Genomic DNA, 22,174 nt, shown 5'->3' with positions numbered 1-22,174 from the left:
ATTCTCCTTGATGCATGTAATTATTATACTTATAAAATAGCACAGTCCTATTTTTAAGTTAAAATGTCAATAATCATGAGATCTTAAAAGATTTGGTTAAGAATATGTTTATTTTTTTAAATATCACTTAAAATGTTAGAACGTATTTCAGAATGTCTATCACTCACTCACTCATGCCCGTCACCCCAATCAGGGTATGGGCCGCCAACAACAGATCTCCAGAGTCCTCTATCCTGGGCTATTCGTTCTAACTGGTTCCAGGTATAGCCCATTTTTTTGCTATCAGCCTGAAGGTCACGTCTCCAGGTGTTTCTTGGACGGCCTCTTTTCCGCTTGCCTTGAGGGTTCCACCGCAGTGCCTGTCTGGTGATGTTAGTTGGCTGCTTGCGTAGTGTATGTCCTATCCAACCCCACCTTCTCCTTCTGATTTCTTCCTCTGCTGGGAGTCGACAGGTCCTCTCCAAGAGGTGGATGTTACTGATGGTGTCTGGCCAGCGGATCTGGAGAATCCTTCTGAGGCAGCTGTTTATGAAGGTCTGGATCTTCCTGATGGTTGTTTTGGTTGTCCTCCAGGTTTCAGCTCCATACAGTAGGACTGATTTCACATTGGAGTTGAACAGTTGAATTTTTATTGCCAAAGACAGCTCTCTAGAGCTCCAGATGTTCTTGAGCTGTAAGAAGGCTGCTCTTGCCTTACCAATCCTTACTTTGATGTCTGCGTCTGTGCCACCCTGCTGGTCGATGATGCTACCTAGGTAGGTGAAGGACTGCACTTCTTCCAGAGGGCTTCCATTCAGTGTGACTGGGTCATTGCTAGAGGAGTTAATCCTAAGGATCTTGGTCTTGTCCTTGTGAATGTTCAGGCCAACCTGTGATGACGTGGCTGCCACTACATTGATCTTCTCTTGCATCTGCTGTTTACTATGCGAAAGGAGTGCAAGGTCGTCAGCAAAGTCCAGGTCATCAAGCTGGGTCCACAACATCCACTGGATTCCATTCCTACGCTCGTAGGTGGATGTCTTCATAATCCAATCGATGACGAGAAGAAAGAGAAGTGGTGACAACAAGCATCCTTGCCTGACTCCAGTTTGCACCTGGAAGCTGTTAGTAAGCTGCCCTCCGTGGATCACTACAGTGTATACCGTCATATGAGTTCTTGATCAGGTTGACCACCTTTGCTGGGATGCCGTAGTGCCAAAGGAGCTTCCAAAGGGTCTCTCAATCCACGCTATTGAACGCTTTCTCATAGTCAACAAAATTGATGTACAACGAGGAGTTCCACTCTATAGACTGCTCGACTATGATGCAAAGCATTGCTATCTGGTCCGTGCATGATCTGTTCTGCCGGAAACCTGCCTGTTCATCTCGTAGCTGTGGATCGACGGCATCCTTCATTCTCTCTAAGAGGACTCAGTTGAAGACCTTCCCTGGCACCGACAGGAGTGTGATTCCTCTATAATTGGCACAGTTGCTAAGGTCTTCTTTCTTGGGGATTTTGATGAGATATCCCTCTTTCCAGTCTACCGGAATCACTTCCTCTTCCCATATCTTCTCAAAGAGGGGGTACAGCATTTCCACTGAAGTATCCAAGTCTGCTTTCAGGGCCTCTGCTGGGATGTCATCAGGTCCAGCCGCCTTCCTATTCTTCATCATGGTGATGGCTTTTCTGATCTCGTCTCTGGTTGGTTTATTGCAATTAATTGGGAGGTCCTCGTTAGCTGAGTTGATATCTGGTAGATTTGGTGGTACTGGTCTGCTCAGGAGTTCCTCGAAGTGCTCCGCCCATCTGTTCATCTGTTGTTCTATTCCTGTTATAGACTTTCCCTGCTTGTCTTTAATGGGACGTTCTGGCTTGCTGAACTTTCCAGACAGTCGCTTGGTAGTATCATACAGCTGTTTCATATTATCGCTGTATGCTGCCTGCTCCGCTTCTGCTGCCAGTTCATCCATATACTCTCTCTTGTCCTTCCTGATATTCCTCTTCACTGCTCTGTGGGCTTCAGCATACTCTTTTTGAGCTTTGGCCTTTGCTGCTCTAGTCCTGCTGTTGTTGACTGCTGCCTTCTTCTTCTTTCTGTCTTCTATCTTAATCAAGGTCTCTGCTGTGAGCCATTCTTTCTGCTGGTATTTCTTAATTCCAAGCATTCCTGGCATACTGACCTAAGTGTCTCTCTCACTTTCTGCCATCTGTTTAGTACACTGTCTTCCTCTTCCTCAGACCGATCCTGTAATACTGAAAACTTATTCTTCAGCGTCAGTCCAAAATCTTCCTTGGTCTTATGGTCCTTCAGAAGGTTGACGTTGTACTTCACTCTTCTGTCTGACGTGTCTATCCAGTTCTTTTTCAGCTTCAGCTTCAATCTGGCCACTACTAAGTGATGGTCGGACGCCACGTCTGCTCCTCTTCTAACTCTAACGTCCTGCAAGGATCTTCTAAACTTCTTGCTAATGCAGACATGATCGATCTGATTTTCTGTCGTGCCTGCTAGTGATACCCAGGTACTCTTGTGGATCCGCTTGTGAGGAAAGATGCTACCTCCTATGACCAGGTTGTTAAGTGCACACAAATCCACAAATCTCTCTCCATTCTCACTCATCTCTCCCAGAGCGTGGGTCCCCATGACTTGTTCATATCCTGTGTTGTCAGGTCCAATTTTGGCATTAAAGTCTCCCATAAGGATGGTGATGTCTTTGTCTGGGAGAATCTCTAATATTTTCTGGAGTCTGTTGTAAAAATAATCTTTGTCCTCCTCTTCGCTGTCATTAGTTGGAGCGTAGCACTCAACAACATTCATCTTAATCCTCTTCATTTTAGTTCTGAAGGATGCTGTGATGATCCTGGGACCATGTGCCTCCCAACCAATCAGTGCTCTCTGTGCCTGCTTGAACAACATGAAGCCTACTCCCTGTGTGTGGGGTGCGTCGCTCTCTTCATGTCCTGAATACAGCAACAGCTCTCCTGTCAACAGTCGTCTCTGTCCCGCTTGCGTCCATCTTGTCTCGCTAATGCCTAATAGGGTCAGGTTGTTACTCCTCATCTCTGCTGCAACCTGCGCCGTCTTTCCTGCCTCGTACATGGTCCTCACGTTCCATGTGCCTATGGTAATCCTCCTGGTTGCAAGAAGGGTAATCGGCTTAGTGGCTTCCTCACGGCTTTTACCACCCAGTGTCATGCATCTTCGAATTGAAGACCCTTCTTTTTCCAGGGTAAAAGTCTCCTTGTCTCTATTGTTGGCATTTCTGTAGCAGGTTGATTTTTTTTACGGGGTGGAGTTGCTAGCCCCACGCCCAACCCTCCTCCTTTATCCTGACTTGGGACAGGTAGATGGCCCCAAAGGACCTCTCTGGTGGAGTTAGATTATCTATAACTTGACCAAATCCTTTTCCCTCTTATTTTTGCAGCCAAAATGCCCACTAAGATCAATGGGAGCTATCCCTCAATGAGGCCTAAAGGTCTCTGATCACTGATTTCAGATATTAAATTATTTCAACATTATTGCTGAATTGTTAATTTCCATATGTCTGAGAACCCTCCATGACAGCCTCCAGGGTACAATCTGGACTGTAGAATTGCTGTGCCCCCTTAATTCTCCAGCCTGGTTTATACTATGCCGTGCTTTGCTGTGTGAGCTCCCACTCTGCCCACTCATCCCAGCCTCTAGCATACAAGAGAGCCATCACCCCCAGACATATACCAGAGTGCTATGCCCAGCCACTCTTGAATTATATATAGGGCACCCCGCACATATCCTTGGCACCCCAGAAATGTACTGCCTTATACTGCTCAGCTACTTACTGAACAATACAAGCTTATAAAGTCTGTTGTTTTATATGCACCAGCCCTTATTAACCTGAGTAGATTCCCCAAGCCCTTCAGCCAAAGACACACTGATTTAGATAAAACATCAGAATAAGTTTATTAACTACAGAAGATAGAGTCTACATGATTCTAAGTAGTGTAGGCATAGTAGATCAGAATTGGTTACAAAAAGAAATAAAAGATAAAAACTGCAAGCTGTTTCCTAAATTTTACCAAGGCTAAATTAGAAGCACACAACTTTTCTCACCCATCTGGATGTTGCAGGCAGTTCACAATTCTTAGTACACAGGCTGGGGTCCCTTCTCAGTCTGGGACCAATCTTCTCCAGTTCCAAGTCCTTCAAGCAATCTTGTTTCAGTAGAGATGTGGGAGGATAGAGGTGGCCGGGGGCCTTTGTTTCCCCTTTTTATATCCTGAGTTTACTAGAAAAGGCCCCATGACTTAACAAAGTGCTCTGCACTCAGTCCTTCACATATGAGTTGCAAATTCTTGCTTGCACCTTCTGTATACCTGCAGTTTGAGGTGTCTCCAGGAAAAACATGCCAGTCCTTTGTTTATAGTTCTTTTGTTATTTCTAAAGAGCTAGTCTGTGAGCATTCTCCAGAGTCACAACATATTTCTGTAACAAACATATAGCAAAATCTCATAACTACATATACAATCATGATACACACATGTTAACAGGACAGTAATACTCAGCAGACTATGACTTTTCCAATGATACCTCACAAGGCATAATTTGTAACAGATTTATCATAATTTTATAAAAGTGGTAACCTTAATAGTGTAGACTGTCACGCCCTCCCAAGGAAAAAGCCCTGCCACCCATATCACCAACAAAGGAGAGAACTCTGCTGGAACATTGTGGGAAGGCTGAAGAAGTGGCTGACGCACATCTGTCCAGTATGGGACTGGGGAAAGTCCTTACATAATCCTCTATGCCCTACTGGTGAATCACAAAGTCTCTTGTTATTCTGATTTATATTAATGATTTACATTAGCAATTTCCAATTATGCTTTGTAATATGTTTTTTCTTCTTTTTAACCATACTATTTTGATTTTAAAATACCAGATGTCATACTAGAAATCTTAGATTTTCTTAGAATTTGCACTTTTTATTGTTATGAATATAAATTTGTTGACATCAATGAACAAATTAGTGCTAGAGAGAGGATAGGGTCAAGGACCCCTTTAACGTACCTGCAGATGCGTGCAAGTGGTGAGCTAACTAGTTCTGTCATAAGCATGTAGCTCCCCAAAATAAACATATAGGATTGGCGGGTGTGGCGCCGTGAAGGCATGGGAAATGCCATTGCCCAGCATACTTATCCTCCTCCCCACAACCCATTTTTGGTTTTGGTAAAGTAATATCCCATAAACTACAGTAATTATTATAAATGGACTCATACCGAAAGTCCCTTTATTTTATAGAGACTAAAAATGAAAAATCACTGCTATCAGTATAAATAATGGCTATAATAATTATAATAATAATAATGTGTGTGTGCCATCAAATTTGGCACAATATTACCAATACTAGAAAACAATCCACAATATATGAAATCTTAATATATCAATAAATACACTCTCTATCATTGAGTATACCCGCCTAAGTAATTTTAGCAATTTCTAGTTACAACTGATAATTTCTGGAGTGAACATAATTATTTAATTAATGCAGCATTATTAATTTTCCATTTGAGGCTTTGAATTCACATTACTACATTTGGAGTTGACTCTTTTCATACTCATGTCTAATTTGCTGCCCACAGTCATCCCTAGTACTTTCAGCATTAATGCTTTTCAAATTTCTCCACCACATCAAATATCTGAGTTTCATATTATTTTTCCCAAAATACATTCTCTTGCATTTCTCAAATTAAATATCATTTTGCTATTTTTAGCCCATTTTAAAAATATTTCCAGGTCTCTTCATGTTACTTCTTTGTCCTCACTAGCATGGGCATCTGCTCTCAATTTAATATCAACTTTGTTAGCATGATTAGTATTCTCCTCTTCAGGATTATTAACGAAGGTTTAATATAAGATCATACCTAATAACAATTGTTGTAGTACCCACTAGACATCATCTACCCAGTTGATACATTGTTACTTATTCTTTCGTCATATTATTTCACTAGAGACAGACATTAGACTTACAGAGCAGTAATTTTTCCTAGGATCCAAATCATATGGACTGACTAATTTGCATGTGTACACATTTGTCAAATATTCTCTTAGCTGATCTATTTTCTTTAGGTATTTTTCAAAATTTCTCTTAGTCTGATCCAGCTGCCATTGTAGTCAATGGCAATCTTTCCACTGACTTCTGTAGCAGTTGGATTGAGCCCTAACTGTTTTTTTTCTTTATTCTGGTTTACAGACAGATTTTTTACAAAGTGTTAATTATCTTACCCTTTTCAATCATTATTAATCTAAACATTAAGTAAACTCTTTTTAATGGACCTACTTTCTCTCTCCTTTTTTTTTTTAACCCTGGCATATTTGTAAAAGCCCTTAAATACTTTGGCTAACAATAACCTATTCTTACATTTTGCTACATTTGGGCCTGATTCTCTTCCCTCTGAAGTCAAGTGGGAATAATATAAGTCTCTTCCTCTAAGTTGTAACTTTTCTGAGTATTTTTGTTTGAGTACCTACCTGCTTTTCCATTTGCATTAATTACCACCATACTTCCTTAACATGTTCATATTAATATTCTGACTTCTCTTAATTTCCTATTAATTATACTCAGTGACAGTGTTGTTTAGACTGAATTTTGAAATTGACTGCTTATGCAACTAAACACATAATACTTTGATTTTGCTCTTTTTAATGTAAGAGTTGCTACTGGTCTTTAGAAGAATAATGTGTGAATTTATAAGACAAGAAATGTGTGCACAAATTTTAGGGTTACATAAATTAAACAATCTTAAAGAATTAAATCATCCTTTTTTTTCTATTTTTGACAAGTCCTTTTCATCAATTAATTCTTCATATCATCATTCTTTCTTTAAACCTATGATTTGCTACATTTTTATAGATTTTCCTTTATGTCTGAGTTTAACATGTATCTCTTCTTTCTTTTATTAGAGTATTCAAATTATAAGGCAACATCCTACCACTATCAGGTTTTTATTTATTTTATACTTTTTTTGCTTTCTACCTAGGTGAAGTTTGTTCACCTTTTGGTTGTTAAATTAATTGTATGCGTTACTTTCACCAATTGAAAAGCAGATTGCAAATAGATTTAATATACTATATTACATTTTAAGAAAGGATGATTAAAATTGATAAAATATCTAATTATTTTATACATATTCTCACACAGTTTCCACTATTTTCCTTTTATTTACATGCTAGGTCGTTGTGAATGCCCTCTTAGGAGCAATTCCATCCATTATGAATGTGCTTCTTGTTTGTCTTATATTCTGGCTAATCTTCAGCATCATGGGAGTAAATCTGTTTGCTGGCAAATTCTACTACTGTGTTAATACCACAAATGATGAGAGGTTTGATATCAGCCAAATCAACAATTATAGTCAATGTGAGGACCTCATAAACAACAATGAAACTGCCAGATGGAAAAACGTTAAAGTAAACTTTGATAATGTAGGACTTGGCTATCTTTCTCTGCTTCAAGTAGTAAGTGACCACTCTTTAATATGTTCCTTATTGTTTACTTGTAGTAAAGAGTAATTTCTCAATGTTTTTGTCACTAAGTTACCCTGTCCTACACTTAAAAAAATACTTTGTTTACTACTGTGCCATGAAAATCCTTACATATCGTAGGAATGCTGAGCACAATTTTTAAAAAGACAGATACATACAGACATACATATCTGGCTGTGGAGGAGATCTCAAGCAAGCAGAAATGGACACTCACAATACTCATTGTCTCTCCCTTTACATACCTGGGACTCACTTCCAACTTGCCAGTTCAACTGGCTAAGTTGGCTCCCTGTATTATGGAGAGCAAGTTTGGTAAGTGTATATGCTATTGAAAGTTTATGGCTAAAATCACACACCCAAAAATAGAATCAAAAGCAAAAATGAAGGGTACTGAGATGTTCTGGAAAGGAGTAGTGGAACTAAGTGGCAGTGGTGCGTGGTCCCTGTGAGGAAGGATAGTAGGCTTCGATACATGATAGGAAATAGGAGAGCTGATTGGTTGCCTAGTTTGCATGACCAGAACTTGCTGGGACATGTGAGAGGAGGTGGTGTTTCCAAAAGGTTCAGTGAGGAGTACTGGGTGTGTCTTGGACTCTGAAGCACTACAGCTTTAACTTCTGAGGATGCCATTTGTTTTTTCTTATACTTGTACCCTTGCTTTAAAAAACAAGTTTAAAAATACATTCTGTAAACGTATAAGTATTAAACAAATCCTTACTCATTTCCACAAGACACAGAATCACACCATTTCATGCAAACATGCTTATCACCTCTTGGACACATTTTGGTCTGCTTTGTTTCTGCTTGACAATTCTAAAAGCCCTGAGAATCTATCAATTCAAATCTGGAATATTTTCTTACTTTAGGCTCATATTGCCATGACTATACTTCTTCCTTATGGGCAAGTTTGAGGGACATAATTCACCATATATTATAAGTTACTTTAGCTATATTTACCTTGTAATTACTGGTAGCAACCCCTCTGTAGCAATCGTAGGACAAATTAGTTACTCCTGATCTAAAGGTGAAGTTATTCCCATGCACTCAAATGACTGCACAGTAACCTATTTAAGTGTCCAACATGTGGAGCAATTGGTCTCTGGGCTTACTACACACACTATCCATGCTTCAGCATGCTTTCTCTTTTACTGTAAGGAGGATATATGGTGGGGTTGCTGCAGAAGAGGTAAATGGGCCCTGAGCTAAGCAGTGAGTCATGTGGAGTAACCATTGCTACTGTTGAGTGCATAATATATTTGAGCACCAGAACTGGTGATATCAGAGTGGACACAAAGTATAACTATGGATGTATTCAGTATAATTATAATATAATGAAATGTGCAGTCAGCTAAATGCAATACCTACTCTTTTACTATAGAGGATAATATATCAATTAAAAATTCTCATCTGAATACATGCTATCAGAAATGAAATGCATTTTGTGTGGGGGGGGATGTATTATGGTTTATATGATGTAAGCACTGCTGTTGATTTCACAGTTAAGGCTGAGTTGTCTTTTGCACTTAAATATCTATCTATATCTAGCTATAAATATGTATGTGTGCATATTTATTATACTAACTATATCCCTGGTTATTCTTTGTGTCACAGCTGTATACACAGGACTGTAAACACACTCTGTGCACATATGTAGATATTTCAGTGCTAAAACCAACTCAGCCTTAACTCTGAAAGTCAAGAGCAGAGCTTACATCATATAGACCATGATACATCCCCCTCCCCCCAGAAAATGTATCTTTGTTTCCGATAGTGCATATTTAGATGAGAATTTTTAGTAGATATATTATTCCTTGTAGTAAACAATTAGGTATTGCATTTAGCTGGATTGCATATTTATTATAAGTGTTTACAATTATTGTATACAAAACAAAAGATACAAGGTAAAAGCCAAATATTAATCTTTCACCATACCAGTATTTTAAAATTAATATGAATATAGTTGGTCTTCAGTTCATAAACAGTGTCTCCAATTAGACATTTTCTAGGAACAGCAGAAGTTAAGCACATGTGTTCTGTTTACAGGCCACATTTAAAGGATGGATGGATATAATGTATGCAGCTGTGGATTCTCGAAATGTAAGTATATTCCCTGGAATCATTGTTTTGATTGCGTGAACTCTGTGATCCCAGTAATGTAACTGATATCTTACTTGAGTTACACTGGAAATGAGATAACATGGAGCTATATAGTTCCATCAAGCAGAAAAGGTAGCTAAGAGCATGAAAATACAAAAAAAAAAGGAGATCAAAGGAAGATCCTTTAAGGTCCCATATATTCTGTGGCACAGTAAGACCAAATTCCACAGTAACTTTAACTTATTCTTTTGCCATGAAATACCCTTGGCTCCTAAGCAAATACTCAAACGGCTGTGACTCACACTTGGAAACACTCATTGATGGAAAATTTGTGGGCAATTATTTGCAACAATGATGTTTTTCAAGGATGAGGTTGTTTTCCAAGCAACTTGGCTCCACTCCTCAGGTCTCGGTTCCTGTACTGTTCTGTGCTCCACATAGCTCATCAGTTTATCCTTCTTTCTTCCTCTGCTCCCAGGCTACAAGCTGTGCTTCATTCTGGTTCCCTGACTTCCTGTTCTCTTGTTCCATGAAACTATGCAGGGAGTGTGGCCTAATCCTATTAACTCCCCGTTAGATTTATAAATGGTAAGAAAGGAGTAGCTGAAGGGATGTCTTGTCAGGAAAGGAAAACAAAATGTCTGGAGCCTAGCTATATTAAAATGCCAGATTCTATGGTGAACTCCATGGTGTCTTGGAAAATATCAGATTGTTTGCCATTGGAATTGCCGAATCCACAAAACCTGATGAAAAAGAATGGAACGGTTCATACCTCGTAGAGCGCAGTCATCAGCTATTTTCTGTCAAGGTCCAAATTTCTTGGTCAAGGTCCAGACTCCAGAGAAAATAATAATAATAATAATAATAATAATAATAATAATAATAATAATAATAATATAAGTAAATAAAAAGTTTTCAAGGTCTGTTCAAAAGCATCTGGTCCGCAGTCTACCTATTGACTACCCTGTCTTAGAGCTATTGTTTCAGGTTGTCTACAGATTGAGGCAGGTGACACAGTGTTCAGTTACACTCATTTAACATTTTCAAGGTTTTTCCAACAACCATCAGGGCTAGAAACTTTATTTTTTAATGAAAGCTCAGAACAGAGTTTTGGAACAGAGTTCTGTGGCAAGGAGGTGAATTCTGCAGCTTCAGAATCAGAGTATATGGAGCCTAGTTCATAAGGCACATGAATCTGAATTATAGAGCCCTAGGCTTTATATAACAAATAAGGCTTTTGACACACAGTGTTCACCCTGATACTGTAGCTTGACATTTGTGCATGTTTTGTAGGTATTGGATCAGCCTAAGTACGAGGACAACCTGTACATGTATCTTTACTTTGTCATCTTTATCATCTTTGGATCATTCTTTACCTTGAATCTTTTCATTGGTGTCATCATAGATAATTTCAACCAGCAAAAAAAGAAGATAAGTATTTCGTCACTGTTCTGAAAAGAATGCTAAATACAAAAATTTTGCTTGTTTTGGTGCCTACCATACAATTAATTACTATAGTGACTTCAGGTCAGAAAAATATTATACTTTTTACTCTTTATGATTAACATTTATTATCCCTTGCTGTAACATGCAGTAATGTAATGTAAACAGGTTTAACTATATTCATTCCATTGCAGAATGGATGAATTAGGAAAACCATACACATGAGCATATATAACCAAAACAGAAAAAGAAAAATGATAATCAATTTAAAGGTGTTGTATCATAAAAAAGGCTTAAGATTTAAATGGCCGAATCAAGCAATAAAAAAAATGTTGGCTACATTGCCTCCATGTCTAAGAGCTCCCAAATGTAGACATATAAATCTTAATTGTAGGACCATGTTATCCTTCTTTATACTGTATTGAGTCTTCATTTTTGCTGCAGTGCTGAATAAATACTATTACTACTTGAGCTACAGGATTAAATATATTAGCTGACAGCAGGAAAAGACTATTATCCCAGATGGGGAGGAAAGAGTGCTGACTCCAAGGATTTGTTGGCCTGGGGGGAACCCAGTCAGACTTAGCTCTCTTTGCTGGCCCACATTCATCAGTTGGGGGTGCTCCTGTCCCATGTGGTGACCCTGTGGGTGGAGAGGAAAGGGCTGCTGATACCATGTTGTGCTAAGTCTAGAAGGGGAGGGAATCCAGCCTGGACTTCTTCACCCCTGCAACATTCCACTATGCCTTCATTGGCAGCTCCTGGCTGTACCCAGTACAATATGTGTGTTGCTGCATTAGCAGGGGCATGAACCCAGTCACAGAATATTCATATTTACTTATTATTTAGGTATTTTGCCAAAATTTTCCTAAGGAGCAAAAACAAGAGAAAGGAAGTTGAATTTTTTAACATTTCGTGTCTGGGCAAAAGCTGAAGGACTTGCATGGGACAAAGACAAGGCACATCTGTTGCCTGAGTGCATTCCCCCTGCAAAACATCAAAGGCCTACTACAGACACTGGACATTTGAGAGCTTCTCAAAGAAAAGGTTACAAAAATCTTTTGGAATGGAAAGTGTTAGGCAACCTAAATTCAGGAGTTGCTAGCAGCTTCCCATACAATGACAATAAAAATAAGAAGACTGAGAGAGCAAGCCAGTCTTTATGCCCATTCAGTCCTTGGATTCTGCTGAGACTCTGAACAGGAGTGATAATGCTAATTGTGATGGTGACTGTAGGTAATCAATGGAGGTACATGGTTGTAACTAGTTTTGATCTCATTTCTTTACTTTGGAGGCCAAGACATCTTTATGACAGAAGAACAGAAGAAATATTACAATGCAATGAAAAAGCTGGGTTCAAAGAAACCACAAAAACCTATACCTAGGCCAGCGGTAAGAATGAAAGTATTTCCCTCCCTCTTTCCCATACTGTTTAAATAATGTATTGGGTTAAGTTGTAAGCAAGAAAAGTTATTGACCTAAAGCAAACTTTTTCTCTCTTTAAATCCAAATGAATTTTATTTGTTGTATTCATTAATCTCCTTGGTTGTGGAGGACCCTTCTTTTTGCTTTGAATTCTCACTCCACATCTGTTGGAAGACTAGTGGGATTGAAGGTCGCATCCTTCAAACCACTGATCTGTCTAAAACAACTAACTTACAGCTCGAGTACTGTGAGTGCCAAAGGTGTCAAGGCCTTAGGAAAGAATCCTCTTTTCAGGCCAAGAATGGCTTTGCAGCTGTTCTGTGGAGGCTAATCCACATGTCTCTTACATGCCTGTTCTTGGCTATAGAGAATTGGAGTATCCATGAAATGGTGGATTCTCGGCCTCTCTCTTCCCCATCCTCTATCCTGTGCAATATCAGTTAGGGAGCAACTAGAGTACAGCTGTGCACTCCTCAAAGTGTTCACCCTCCCATGCAAAGGACCTTCAATTCCTGTTCTGCTTCTTGTGCAGTAGAACCGTACTGGTTCACCTGTCATCATCTCTTCAACAACTGCACAGATGGAAGAAGGATTTTCTCTAGTGAATGTTTTTTATAGTTAATTGAGGCTGAAGATCTTATTAGTGGTACAAGAAGTATTTATTAGGGAGGCTGTATTTTCTTTAGCTCTGAGACCTGTGTAGGTTTTCAGGGAAGGGAAGTGATGGCCATGGGCAAAAAACAAAACCAGTTTTGCCAGTTTTGTCAAAGCTAAACATTTTTTAGTCAGCTGTATCACTAAAGCCCATATAGTAAAATGAATGTTGGTAAGACAACCAAATCTTGTAGCTTTGAAAATCTTTCCTTTAATATGCATAAGTAGAATCTTTGGAGGCCTAACTGCTGAATTTGTGTGGGCAAATGTCTATGTATGCACAAACAAGTGAATGCACATTAAAAGGAGGCTATCTTAAAATGCAGTCCTCAGGGTGCAACTAATAATAATAATTAATAATACCTAGCTCCTATATAGTTAGGCTTGGAAAGATCAGATTTTTACTTTTTTTTCAAAAATAAATCAAAATTTACTGATAGTCAAAGTAAGAAAAACGCTGCTTGAGAACTTATTAGAGTTTGATTTGTGGATAATTACTTTGTATATTTTGATGTGAGGTTGACAGTTTGTGTTTTAACAGTTATCAAACTTTAATTTTTTGAATCTCAATGTCTGCTGTCATTAAATAATTATCTGGTTCTATTGTCTGAGCCCCCACAATTTCCTATGATTGAAACTTTAAAGTGATAAAAATTGAAAAAATGCTTACAAATTAACCTTGATGTTTTCTGATGAAATTATAAAAAAATAAAAATCAGATTCCACCAAGACTATAGATAGTTCTTTTCATCAGTAGATCTCGAAGTACAAAGGAGGTCAGTATCATTATCCCCATTTTGCAGATGAGGAAACTGTAGATTTAGTTAATTATTTGTAGTAATTTGGAAATTAAATTTATACACAAGGTGTATGCATGATGCGTTCTTTTTTACCCACAGAACAAATTCCAAGGCATGGTCTTTGATTTTGTGACAAAACAAGTATTTGACATCAGCATCATGATTCTTATCTGTCTTAACATGGTCACCATGATGGTAGAAACAGACGACCAAAGTGATGAGATGCAATATAATTTATGGTGGATTAACCTTGTGTTCATTGTCCTTTTCACTGGAGAATGTATTCTGAAACTGATTTCACTTCGTTATTACTATTTCACCATAGGCTGGAACATTTTTGATTTTGTAGTTGTCATTCTCTCCATAGTTGGTAAGTATAATTCACTTTCAAGAAGGGACTAAAAGAGTAGAAATTGAACATTTGTTTTAGAAATTTAAGTTCCTTAACATTTGACTTGAAGAGAGTCTGATTTTTTAGTTTGCCAATTTCTTATTCCATATTGTGCATGAAATAAAAGAACTGTGTATTAAGAGTTTTTATACCAATTAAATTTGATTGATTGTCATTTTCAGTATCAAAAATTAGACTGTAGGGTTGTCAGTCTCCAGGAATTAAAGATTAATCTTTAATTTAAGATTATGTCATTTGATGAAAACTTAATGAATATGTCCAACCAAAATTGGCAACCCTATTAGACCATGACTCTGAGTGCAGTAGAAATTGCATATCACTCTAGTATAGAAACAAACCAATCAATGGAAAGGCTGTTTTGAGGCAAAAATAAACAAACTTTATTATTGGTAATCACAGGGAGAAATTGTGCCCTGCAAACCTGAGACGACAGATAGCATTAACAGCAAAAGAGCCTGTCTGGTTTTACTGATTAGTGTGGACAGCATGCTAGGACCCCACACAGCAGGTCAGCATCCCCACCATTCCTGCTGCAGAACCATCTCTGGCACTTACATCTGAGGGCTCCTTGCCTGTTAACTCAGAGAAGAGCAGGACTGGAGCAGGTGGATTTACAAATATGTAGTTCCAATGGCCTATTTCTCTGTTTAGCGCACAGGAGCAGAAAGGGCTGCCTGGAATGAGTATGATTCCTTGTCTCTGGCCTTGGCAGATTCCTCAGTCCACTATCTGGCCTATTTTTTGGGAACAGGATTTCACTCATAGCTATTTTCTGAGTGGCTGAAAAGGTCACAGGTTTTCTGCTTCTCTGATGCCATAATAAAGAAATTTTCTGCCACTTTTTTCTTCTAAGAAGCCTTTTCATTGCTGGTTTATATACTGGTTTATATACTGGCTTGCTGTGGGATTCCCACTAAATTTGTGGTCACATTATTTCATTAAAGAGTTGAGTACCTGTCTGAATTTGCATATTTAATTTAAATAATTTTATTTTAATAGATTACATTATAATTTGCTACCAGAAACTATAAATAGTGCACTTCCTTCAGATTAATCTAGATTACTTCTGTTACAATTAAACAGAAAAATATTCTGTAAACTTCAATATCCACTGGTCTATTCACTAACAGATCACAGAAGTATATAAGTGAGGGGCAGTTCCAGGAAAAAATATAGTGATACTGTCTAAAATGAACAAATCTCTTTGATGCAGTTTTACAAAATGCTACAAATTGCTGGATTTTTCAGATTTGTATGTCAGACCATACTATAACTGTTTGGTTAAATGTCCACAATGCAAACTTCTGCTATTTGAATAAGTTTGCTTCACTTCTCATTGGTCAAGATTGTATGTAATAGTATAAATCTTTTGAAGTTGCTGTTACATTTTATTATATGTTTACTAACTAATTTATTTTTTAACAGGTATGTTTCTAGCTGACCTGATTGAAAAATATTTTGTGTCCCCCACCTTGTTCAGAGTTATCCGACTCGCCAGAATAGGTCGAATCCTGCGTCTCATTAAGGGTGCTAAAGGAATCCGCACTCTGCTTTTTGCTTTGATGATGTCTCTTCCTGCTTTGTTTAACATTGGTCTCCTGCTTTTCCTGGTCATGTTTATCTATGCTATATTTGGAATGTCCAACTTTGCCTATGTTAAGAGGGAAGTTGGTATTGATGACATGTTCAACTTTGAAACTTTTGGCAACAGTATGATCTGCCTATTTCAAATTACCACATCAGCTGGTTGGGATGGTTTATTAGCACCAATTCTGAACAGTGGAGAACCAGACTGTGACCCTTACAAAGATCACCCCGGAAGCTCAGTTAAAGGAGACTGTGGTAACCCTTCAGTAGGGATTTTCTTTTTTGTCAGTTATATTATCATCTCATTTCTAGTTGTAGTAAACATGTATATTGCTGTTATTTTGGAGAACTTCAGTGTTGCTACAGAAGAAAGTGCCGAGCCCTTGAGTGAGGATGACTTTGAGATGTTCTATGAGGTTTGGGAAAAGTTTGATCCAGATGCCACCCAGTTCATAGAGTTCAGTAAACTGTCTGATTTTGCAGCTTCACTGGATCCTCCTCTTCTTATAGCAAAACCAAACAAAGTTCAGCTTATTGCAATGGATCTTCCCATGGTAAGTGGTGACAGAATTCACTGCCTTGACATCTTGTTTGCTTTTACAAAGCGTGTTTTGGGGGAAAGTGGAGAAATGGATACACTTCGAATACAAATGGAAGATCGGTTTATGGCAGCAAATCCTTCTAAAGTCTCCTATGAACCGATTACAACCACATTAAAACGAAAACAAGAGGAAGTATCTGCTGTCATTATTCAGCGAGCTTTCAGACGTTACCTTTTAAAGCAAAAAATTAAAAAAGTTTCATGTATGTTTAACCAAGTTAAAGATAAAGATGAGGATGACCTGCCTATCAAAGAAGATATGATTATCGATAAGCTAAATGAGAACTCCACTCCAGAAAAAACAGATATGACCCCTTCCACAACCTCTCCACCTTCTTATGATAGCGTAACAAAGCCAGACAAAGAGAAATATGAAAAAGACAAATCAGAAAAAGAAGACAAAGGTAAAGACATCAGGGAAAGTAAAAAGTAACAAAAGAATTCCATTGGTGACAAATAGTTTACATCCTGAGAAAGTGACATATTTGTGTCAACAAGACTCCTGTATGAGGTCTATGCCAAACTGACAGTTTTTACTTATATAACTATATATATAAAATGATTACACTTAAGGTCTGTGCCTATAACAAGACAATGATCCCTCGTCATCAAACTGTGACTCTGTAAAACAGGGTAACAACCTTGACAGGAGGTTATTGTTTTCACTACCAGCTGATGCTGCTGAAGAGGAGACAAAATGGCTACTCAGACTGTAGGGACCAGTTAAAAAAAAAAGGTGCAAACCTACAATTTCTGTGTGATTAACAAAAAACACTTGAGTTCAGTAATTGTATCCACTGTCTACATTTCAACTGCTATATTTGCCATATTTTTACAAAAATTGGTGTTGGTGAATTTATCATTTTTTTTTTAATTCACAGGTTGTTTCCTATTATCTGCGACTATTTTTGTAAATGGGTTTTGTGTTGGGGAAGGGGATATGAGGACCAGGTCTTTTATCCTCTGATTCTCTCTAATGTACAGGCAGAAGTGATTTGCATGAAGGCATGCTGCACTCATTGTTCATGCATGGAAAACACATGACACCATTCGCACAAAGCAAGGGTTTTAACTACTTCCATGTTTCAGGGTGGCTCCATATTTTGAGGTGCTTAATGAAAGTATTCATCTTGTGTCTCATTCAGACAAATCTTAATGTGCCTGTAAAGTCCCATAGAACCTACAATAATAAAACATATTTTATTTTTTCACAAGTCATTAAATTATAGTTGATACAAACTTATCTGAGAAAAAATGTTAGAGATATAAACTTGATTTTTTTAAGTGTTCTTCTGTGGAGAACAAAATACTCATTTAATCTAACCTAGAAAATTGAACTGACCAAAAAAGTCAACCTTTACAAAGCTGTTTTGCTTCACCCTGCAGTATCATTTAGCCATCTTCTAGTCTCAGCAAGGTTGACATTGTATGTGTCAATAAAATAATACCATCTATGTAAATAGTGATTTTACCATGTGGTGTATGTTTGAGCAAACAAATAATGATCTGAGCACAATATTAATTGCATCAAATATGTACCACGATAAGTGTAGTTTGCAAGCTTTCAACAGATAATGTTATGTATTCTGTACCATTATAGATATTTTGGAGGCTATCACTGATGCATGTTTATCTTGCCTTTGCTGCTGTATTTTATTCCTTCCACTGTTCAAAAGTCTAATATGGGAAGCCATATGTCAGTGGTAAAGTGAAACAAATTGTTCAACCAGAAATCATTCCTTCATATCATCAAGCAATAGTTTGCAGCTATTAAAGAGCTTCTTGCTTTGCATTCTTAAATTTTAAGTGAATACTGTACGGTGTATAGCCAGACTGTACAGGACATGTTTCAAACTGCTTAATCTGTTGAAAATACATGGGTAGAATTTTCTAAGAAAATATAAATATTGTAAAAATATCATTTTATTTTATTTTTCAGCATTTTGTACATAAAATCAGAAATTAAAATTATCTTCAGGTTGATGTCACAGTCACTTTTGTTACTTTCTGTCCATAGCACTTTTTAATCAAAGAACTTCACAAAATAAGAGGTATAGGAGAGAATGAGGTAGTTTTAGGTTTCTGCTTCTTTTTATTAGTACTGTATTTTTGCACACATTTTAATGTGAAATAAATTTCAAATTCAGTTGAAATGCACTTGCTTCCAAATAGATATAACTTGTAATTGAAATGTGGTGGGAAAGATTTGTTTGAAATCCTAGCACTGCCTGCGTCAGAAATTTCAAGGTAGTCTTTTTATTCATGGAATCATTGATCTTTACCAGTGTTTGTTTACATAGACTATTCTTATTCTTGTTGATTCATGCTGCACTAGAACTGTTCTAAATATACTATGGGATAGACAGTGTCTTTTTCACAAGAACTTAAGTAGCAAACTTGTATAATTGATCACATCAGGACATTTGTGTTTCTTACACAAACAAAAATTAAATGTTGATTCCTCCTTTAACTAAAACTATTGACTTGTGTGTTGGTGAACTGCATGCAGGAAAATGCTATTACCATAAAGAACGGTAAACCACATTACAATTGAGCCAAAAGAATAAAGATTTCTTTTTTTATTGTATTTAATTTTTGTCTTTGTTTTTATAACTAACAATATATTATCAAAAGGCTACACAGATAAAATATTTGCAAACAGGAATAAGAATTTAAAGTCTTTTTGATTTAAAAAAAAGTGCATGGAATGAAATAAAGTAGTGTATACTTATATATTCCCAAATACATTTTATATCTTTTGCAGTAGATGATGTTGTTTTAAAATTCAGTGTTTCCTGAACTTGATTTGCACTTCCATTTCAAGGTGGATTTTTGAGGCTGATTAACACTATTTAAAATTACTGTACCATAAGATAATATTCATGTGTAGAGTGCTTAAAATGCATTTACATTTCAGGCATTTTAAACTACTAGAAAAGTAATGTTAAGGTGTTAGTACTAGATCTCAAAACTACAAACCAAAATTAAATTTATATTTCCAGTGATATTTTGGACCCAAGTCCAGGTATCACTTTTGTTGCTGTAGAGGAATTTTGTACATTAGATGATTCATTCATTATAGTATATTAAGGCATAGGGAAGACTGAAGTCTATAGGAGCTTTGCTCTTAGAGTAAATAAAGCATTGGGTCCATATTATATTGCTATAATTTAAGGTATTGCACATTATTAAAATATGAAGATTGTATATGTATATCATTTAAACATTGTAGTGCTTTTTCATTTTGAAGGATCCCAAGTGTTTAACATGCTGTATGTATATAGCACCTTGGAAATGTAGCCATCTCTGCAGTGGAGGCAGAAGCTAGTTGATAAACAGGCTTCATAAGAATTGGTAAATAGGGGGAATTTCGGCCAAGGACACAAAAGCAAATCCCTACGTTTACTAAAAGCACTGTGAGATCTTTAACATACCAGCACAACAGACAGGTCCTCAGATTATAAATGGGTACATTTATCTTCATTTACGTTTTCTCCATCATCTTGTATAGCCCTTGTTATTCACACATTCAGTAGCTTCATTCCAGGGAAATGTCTTGGGGGAAATTTTATATTTGTGTGTGTCATCCTTATCATATGGTATCTAATTTTATTTCCAAACTACAGCACCCATTTTTAGGGGTTGGGACAGTTATTTTGGAATAATATCTTATGTCAAAGTACATCTCCCTACTTCCTCTTCCCTCCCAAGCTGGGGCTTACAAACTCCATGACAAAATAGGATTTCTATAAAACTGAGAGGGATATGAACTGAAAACAGAGAAACTGCAATTTGTAAGGGACACATGATATCTTGTTTATTTGCTAATACAACCAAGTTTGCTCATTCGCATTAATACAGAGTATTCTGTGAACCTCTCAAAAAGTGATGAGGCTGGCTCTGGGAGCAAAGCTGGAGTGAAACTCAAAATTGGCAAGCAAATTTATGTAATTTCTTTAAAGGGAGAAATTCTCAGCAGTATGTCTCAAATGCTTCCTTAAGAGTGCAATGCTTAAAAAGTCAGATGCTGACAAAAAAAAGAAGAGCCCGGAAATATCACTTCAGATTCTTTATTCTAAATCTCATGTACATGATGAGCAGCACCACATATCTTAAAAGTCCTGCAACTATGTTTATTTAGACATATGCAGCAGCAGAATTTCAAGATAACCAGATATGCACAATCACGTATTTGTCTTCTGAATCAGCTCTGGTTCTTGGACAAAACTCCCAATGGCCTGTGGAAGTTTTGCCTGAATAAGAACTGCAGAATTTTTTTTTTTATATTTTCTTTTTTAAAGCGTCCAAAATTAAGGGCTTGTTTACATTGTTTGTATGGGATTTTTCTGTACCAGTAACACTATTATGATGAAGCTGCATGGTGCAATCTCTTTCCTGCAACTAGATACATAATCAGCAGACCTCTGCTCCCCTACAGAATAAGTTGCCAGATCAGAGCCTAAGAAAGGAAGAGAATGGAGAACACTGAACCACAATTTAAGTACTAAGTTTTTTAAGAAGCAAAAGACAGCTATTTTGTGTTGTGAGATATTTGTATATGAACTGAATTTAGGCTTTGAAATCAGGGGCGGCTCCAGGCACCAGCACGCCAAGTGCGTGCCTGGGACAGCAAGCCACGGGGGGCGCTCTGCCGGTCGCTGCGAGAGTGGCAGGCAAGTTGCCTTTGGTGGCATGCCTGCGGAGGGTCCGCTGGTCCTGCGGCTTCGGCAGACCTCCCACAGGCATGCTGCCGAATTCGCGGGACCGGGGACCTCTCGCAGGCAAGCCGCCGAAGGCAGCCTGCCTGCTGTGCTTAGGGGGGGGCAAAATACCGAGAGCCGCCCCTGTTTGAAATGCAAAAACCCCACCCCTCCCCAGGCAAGCCCACGGCAACCCCAGCCACAAGGCAACTCCATAAACCCTCCCCTTTAACAGCCACTTATAGTGTCTAGAGCGATACCACATACAGTGGTAACATATGATACATGATAACATTGCAGTCTCCTCACTCTCGCATAACTCAAACCTTCACACATGCGTAGTGTGCTTGTGAGTTGGTGTGCAGACAGCTGCTGTGTTTTCAACAGTTTTGATCTGCTATTCCTTAAACCATGGAAGTGGGAACACTGCAGCATCTTTAGCTAGACACAGAAACTTTTAACATTAGATATCCCAGTATATTGTGATGATAATGCAAATCTTTAGATCCATATAAAAAAATCCCAGCAGATTAAATTCTTTTTCTGGCAACTGGCAAATCCATAAAAAAATGGCCAGGCTGGTCAAATACCAGCCAGGTGGTAACCCTCGCTGAACTAGACTATTCAGAAAATGATCCATGTGTTTGTGAATCTAGAGCAAAGCTTTACTGACTTGACTCATATGAAATGAAAAAATTGGATGTTACAAAAGAAAAACTTATGAATGGCTTAAAAACTGAAGACGGGCCACTGGAAACCTGTTTGATTTGTTTTTTAAGAACTTCCGGATTTTGTATTTATTTACAAAAATGAAAACATTAATACGACATTTACTAAATTATTGGCATCTTTATTCATTAGTTTAAAATACAACTGACCTTACTCAGTCTTGACATTTTATTTTTAAGGAAAAAATACCTTCCTGACATCTTCCAGTCTCCCTGGTGAGATCTTCCCTCTGA

General features: G+C 37.7%; 1 protein-coding gene across 2 annotated transcripts in view; it reads left to right on the top strand.

Annotated features, from left to right (window-relative positions):
• SCN2A (sodium voltage-gated channel alpha subunit 2) overlaps positions 1 to 19,099 on the top strand; it is a 128,182-nt gene extending 109,083 nt beyond the window's left edge. For both annotated transcript variants that reach the window (XM_050916853.1, XM_050916855.1), the window contains 6 exons: positions 7,185 to 7,466; positions 9,537 to 9,590; positions 10,884 to 11,021; positions 12,321 to 12,425; positions 14,012 to 14,282; positions 15,750 to 19,099. In XM_050916853.1, coding sequence (XP_050772810.1) covers positions 7,185 to 7,466; positions 9,537 to 9,590; positions 10,884 to 11,021; positions 12,321 to 12,425; positions 14,012 to 14,282; positions 15,750 to 16,945 — 2,046 coding nt within the window. In that variant the 3' untranslated portion in view covers positions 16,946 to 19,099. The remainder of the gene's footprint in view (positions 1 to 7,184; positions 7,467 to 9,536; positions 9,591 to 10,883; positions 11,022 to 12,320; positions 12,426 to 14,011; positions 14,283 to 15,749) is intronic.
• The last annotated feature ends 3,075 nt before the right edge of the window (positions 19,100 to 22,174 follow it).

This window comes from Gopherus flavomarginatus, chromosome 10, assembly GCF_025201925.1.
Source record: "Gopherus flavomarginatus isolate rGopFla2 chromosome 10, rGopFla2.mat.asm, whole genome shotgun sequence".
NCBI classification, from domain to species: domain Eukaryota; kingdom Metazoa; phylum Chordata; order Testudines; family Testudinidae; genus Gopherus; species Gopherus flavomarginatus.
This window is presented reverse-complemented; position numbering and strand designations above follow the sequence as displayed.